Consider the following 6000-nt stretch of genomic DNA (forward strand, 5'->3'; position numbering starts at 1 on the left):
CAATAACCCATTCACGGCAAGAAAATCAATTGTTTCGCAATCTTAAGCGTACATCGTTGCTTTTGCATACAAAGGTTCATTGAAAACTATAAAAGATCCGTCAATGGATAGTTAATACGAGGGAGGGTCGTTAACATTGTGAATACTGTGTTAGGTGTGGCTGGTTGTATAGTAAACAAACAATAAGTGCGCTAAATCCTGAGAGGTTTTAGTGATGTGAACATAGCGTGGGCAGAAAATAAGTACTATATTTTTCTGAGAATATAATTCGCATGAGACCATAATCTTACTCTACTATTTAGTGTGAATAAAACACTCTTCAAGCCAATTACATCGGATAAACAATTACAAGTACGTACAAACAATTAGTACCTATCTGACTGAAGTAGGTACCTACTAAGATAGTCACACCTACTATAAGTACAGAATCGATCAACCTTCGAAAAATAAGATTTAAAAAATAGCACAACAGCTATTTTATGACAGTGTATTCACACTGAAATGTTAACAGATCAGTTGCAGCAACATAATGAATGTAACCAAATATTTTTCTCAACAATAATGAGTTAGTCATTAGTTCAATACACTCACCTTTCCTCTCTAATGAGCATTCATTGTCAACAAGTCGCCCACCGTACGCAGCTCCGGCAAAGACACAACACTATGCATGACGTAACTTCCTATTACACTTCATTCATAAACTAAATCGATCGACTTAGTCAAACGTGGAACAACACTATCCAAATAGAACAAACTATTCAAAAAATTCGGAACCCACTGTCACTGTTTTATCGAAATTCGAAATTCGAAACCGACGTATTTATTTTTTTCGTAACTTTTTTAGTTTTTTTTAGTAAGCGCGTGTGTGTCAGTCGCTGCGCGCGCGCGTTTGAGCACGCGCCGAAGCCTCCGAGATCGCCCCCGCGATTTTTGACGCGTGGGCAGCAACCAGCCGGCCCCGAATTTGCGTAATATATTTAAGCAATAAAACAGCTTCAATATTACTATATATTCCTCACTAGCTTACTTATAATGTCAGTTCAAATCGAAACGACCGCCGTCAGCAGGGGACCACATGAAAATGGCAAGCTTTCTTTATAAGCGTATGTTAGAATTTTAAATGAGTATCGAATAATGCATTCGACATAAAAAGCTATCGGCGTCTGCTAACAATATTATGTGAGCCGGTGCGTTGGGAAGCGACTTGTCGAGGAGTACCTTGTATGGAGAAACGGGTTCGTCTGCAGTCCCACACGTTCGACTTTTTGCCGTTCGGTGCAGGAAAGAGGTAGGGACTACCAACCAGAGCAAGTTGACCTCCCTCGTCCCTTAACCAAATACGCAATGTTCGGGGTAACGCAGTAACAAAAGGAGTAGCAAGGATCTACTTTGAATGGACGTTTTCTGCTAAGGAAGGAGCATTGTACAGATCGTGTGCTTGCAAGCCACGTCCTGCCTTCAGCTTCATACATTTGTAATGAAATCGTCGAGTCGCTTCGAAGTCCTAATTAGACGTCTCCTATGGTGCCGCGAGAACGCTCAAGCGATGTTTTGGCATCCTAAATAGCTCGCATTTTCGCAAAATGAAACCTGTTTTTTCGGCTGGGATAATAAGCTGAAGAAAACGTTTTCAGAGAAGCTTACGGATCTTAGAACCAGGTTATTTTCTGGATAAGTTCAAAGAACCAAGATTTTTTGCAATTCACCTATTAGTCATAACCTGTAAATCCTAGATGTACTTAATTCTATAATTACGCGTCATTTAAAAACAATAAAAAAAACCAGACCCAAGTAAAACTGGCCTTTTCCGCTAGTCAGTCAATCAGTCAAGTCATGTTTTATGTGTAAGGTGTGTAGACGCGAGGTGCTAACGTTTGGTACTGAATGATGAATAGAGCTATAAGTATAAAATGTTTATTACTCCTGAATGCCACTTTCGAACAACTCCTAAGTTTTACGTTTGTAGCGACAAAGGTTTTGCGCAGAGGATACGCAGAACAGCTGTCGGCTTGTGCTCTTTAAACTTAACTGTTGTCTATAGTCATGTAGTTTAAATGATAGTGAAATTTTGTCCCGTGATCGTTGTGGTTCCTTTATATTTTGAGATATGATAAATATTTTTTTTACCAAATTTTTATCTGGGTGAAAGTACGACAGCAGTTGAAAACCTCGAAAATATCTTAGCACCTGAGGAACAAATATCATGGTATCTGTATTCCTAGAGACAAAGGATTATTAATTATGAATTGAATTATGATTATGACAGTAAAAAACCCATATGAGAGATCATAAGTCACTTCACCAAATGCACCTAATTACTGATGCGTCACCGATGCATTGCGAAGATACATCGAACAGTCTTACATAAAACATCATATAAATTATTTCTGTTAATTATAAAACCCACAATATAGCCCAGTTTTTTGAATGTTAGAAATCACAATACAAAACAAGCGCCGACTATGGGAACCATAAGGCTGTAACCGAAGAACTTTGTGGGTGCACAGTTTCCGACGCCCACTTTAATCCGAGAATTACAAGCCGTTATATCGTCTCAACATATTTGTTCCTACACGATTCTGTTGCAATAATACAGTGAGAATATAAGTTTTACAAAGATAATATGATCTTTTATTTCAGCGTTCTAAGGGAATATCATCCTGCAAGCGGGTAAAGAATAGGCCAAGGTATATGTAGGTATGTATATAGTTCATCTCAATTGGTTCAGCAACGGTAGCGTTACAAATAAATAAACAAACACTTTTGCATTTATTTACATAGAGATTACTTATCTAACTAACGCTCAATCCTTCTTTGTACAAGACGAGGCCTGAGCCCAGCAGTGGTACAATATAAAGGCAAAACTTTCCTTACTCCAAAAAATAGAGGCCCGTTTAGGATACGAAATTCCAAAAGATTACTAATTTAGGTATCAGCACAAAAATGCAACCAGGCCAACTAAGAAATCAAACAAAGGTATAAGAAACCTGAAAACTGTGGCAGAAAGGAGAAACAAATCTACGTCATACCAGGCCTCCGTCACTCCATGTACTTGCGCGCTATAAGTGCCTACCGCCCAGCCGAGCGGTCTCGGTCCGCCGGCGGATCAAATTCAGTTGCGGTTTTCACAAGCGAAGCGCGCGCACGCCGTTCAATTTTTAACCGACTTCTAATAGTGCTGTTCGTTCGTACGCGCATTACGATGCCGTGTGGTGCCTTATGTGCTGTAACTTTAAAGATTTTTTTTATTTTACCTACACACTGATGTATATAATTATGTTTTATCTAGGTTTCTTCTACAGTCAGCACCAATAGGTATATAAAACAAAACAAACTTACAAAAATAATAAAACAAACTTTTAAAAAAGAGAACCGACTTCAAAACACTAAACCGTAAGAAATAATTTATTTTTTGATGTCGGTGCTTTTTCGATTCGTAATTACCAGCTGTTAGCACCAACATAATTACCAGCTGTTAGCACCAACATAAAAAAAAAAACAAATTATTTCTTACGGCTTTGTGCCTTATTTGAAGTCGGTTCTCTTTTTTTAAGGCTTTTTTTTTCATTTCTAGTGAACATCTCCGAAGATCATCATCAAACTAAGAAGTATTATACTTATTTTAAAACGTTCTCCTAAATGTAACAAATCCTTTTCTGAAAATCGCATCGATATCGGTTTAGCCAAACGCGAGATTATCGCGCACAAACATACATACCTACAAACCATACAAGTCAAACTTCTCAGTTTGGCCTGTCCCTATGTCTAATCACCTCCTTTTTTTAAGTTGGTTAAATATTTTATAAATGATAAAATTTTTAACTGCCACATAAAAGTCAGAACATATTCACAGTTCTCAATAACATAGATAAAAAGTTATGTTAATTTAATTTTACCGAAGAGGCAGCCCTGCGATTACTGTGGAATCGCGCGGTGCGAAGCAATCACTGCTGTACGCTTGAGCATTTAGGCGCATTTTAGCATACAGTGGTTGCTGACGCGAAGGAGTAGGCAATTATCGTAATAGGTATTGGAAGTTTTCTACTGAGTGAAGTATCTGTAGTAATCTGTGGTCATACACAATTTACAATATAAGTGGAAACACACTTCATTAACAAATAACTAAAATAAATATTTACACTACAATAACCACTAATGTTCTCAATTAGTTCAACAGGAAAATAAAGCAATTTAACCCAAAGATTTCCCACGCCGCATGACGTTACCAAAACTCCCTACCGAATTAATTCAACCTTCCCAAATTTAGATGTACCTCATCAATATTACCATAATTAAATTATTCAAGAATTTCCACTCGTACGTACAATTTCATCATCATCCTCCAAGCCTCTTCCCAACAATGTTCGGATCGGCTTCCAGTCTAACCGGATTCAGCTGAGTACCAGTGCTTTACAAGAAGCGACTGCCTCTGACCTCCTCAACCCAGTTACCCGGGCAACCCGATACCCCTTGGTTAGACTGGTGTCAGACTTACTGGCTTCTGACTGCCAAGGATGTTCAATGACAGTCGGGACCTACAGTTTAACGTGCCGTCCGAAACACAGTCATTGGTGTCTAAGATATACCTAGAAAGTATATTTGTATATTGCAATGGTACTTGTCTTACCTGGAATCGAACCCGCGCCCTCATACTCGAGAGGTTGGTTCTTTGCCCACCAGGCCTCATCAAAATTTAGCATGATTAAATTATTCAAGAATCTCCACTCGTACGTACAATTTAAGCACCTAAAAAACATTATCATGAAGTGGATAAAATCAATACATTTGTTAATGTCGTAGGTCACATGGTTAGTGGGCGTTTATAAATAGTAAACCTTTAGGATTCGGTATAGGAATGTTTCGGCAAAGAAGTTTAATTACGCTGTCTACCCACACACGGCAGTAATGAGCCTGGATTTCTTACTAAATCATTAGTTTTATTAAGCTAGTGTGGCTTCACTAAGATCTTAGACGAAAATATCAAGCTTTGGAGAAAAATTAAGATCGAAAATTGAGATGAAATTAAGAAAGAAGACATATAGGTAAGTACCATTCGTTGGACTCGATAAAGAATAAAGTCGTATACTATACCTACTCATCATCATCTTAATGACCTTTACCCAATTTTTTCTTCCATACTCTTCTGGCATGTCTATCTGTCTACCATTAATTATTTATTATTTATTACTAGCCTATAATGTCCCACTGCTGGGCAATAGATGTCTATCTACCATATTATTCACAAATCACAAGTAATATTTTTTATAGCCATGTCGTCTTTCACACAACCATATACAATACTGTTCTTGGTAGCTAATTCTACCGCTCAGAAGTTAGCTCCTAGTAATTTCACGATAGTAAGCTGCAAGAGCAAAACAAATGACTCATCCTCCGAGCCTTTTTCCCAAACTATGTTGGGGTCGGCTTCCAGTCTAACCGGATGTAGCTGAGTACCAGTGCTTTACAAGGAGCGACTGCCCTGCCTGACCTCCTCAACCCAGTTACCCGGGCAACCCAATACCCCTTGGTTAGACTGGTGTCAGACTTACTGGCTTCTGACTACCCGTAACGACTGCCAAGGATGTTCAATGACAGTCGGGACCTACAGTTTAACGTGCCATCCGAAACACAGTCATTGGTGTCTAAGATATACTTAGAAAGTACATACAAACTTAGAAAAGTTGCATTGGTACTTGCCTGACCTGGAATCGAACCCGCGCCCTCATACTCGAGAGGTTGGTTCTTTGCCCACTAGGCCACCACAAATGACTATCAAGAACTTATCTAAAAAAACAGTCTAGAATGATAAGTACCTATAGGTATTATTATTAGTCATCAATTAGATACGTTATGACCTAGGTCTAGGTCAGACTAAGTAACTATTAGATAAGGCTTGGATAGAATATAAAGTAATCTAAGAAACGAAATAAGGCACGTCGTTTTAGAAATATTACGTTTATTTTGAGGTTTTCATTTAAAGGCTTGTTTACATAAGTTTAG

General features: G+C 38.3%; 1 protein-coding gene across 1 annotated transcript in view; it reads right to left on the minus strand.

The window, feature by feature from the left end:
- The window catches only part of LOC110381716 (uncharacterized), a 124710-nt gene extending 123836 nt beyond the window's left edge, over positions 1-874 (minus strand). The window contains exon 1 of the mRNA XM_064041172.1: positions 592-874. Within this exon, the coding sequence (XP_063897242.1) occupies positions 592-611 (20 nt within the window). The 5' untranslated portion in view covers positions 612-874. The remainder of the gene's footprint in view (positions 1-591) is intronic.
- Positions 875-6000: the final 5126 nt, after the last annotated feature.

This window comes from Helicoverpa armigera, chromosome 24 (genome assembly GCF_030705265.1).
Source record: "Helicoverpa armigera isolate CAAS_96S chromosome 24, ASM3070526v1, whole genome shotgun sequence".
Taxonomy (NCBI): domain Eukaryota; kingdom Metazoa; phylum Arthropoda; class Insecta; order Lepidoptera; family Noctuidae; genus Helicoverpa; species Helicoverpa armigera.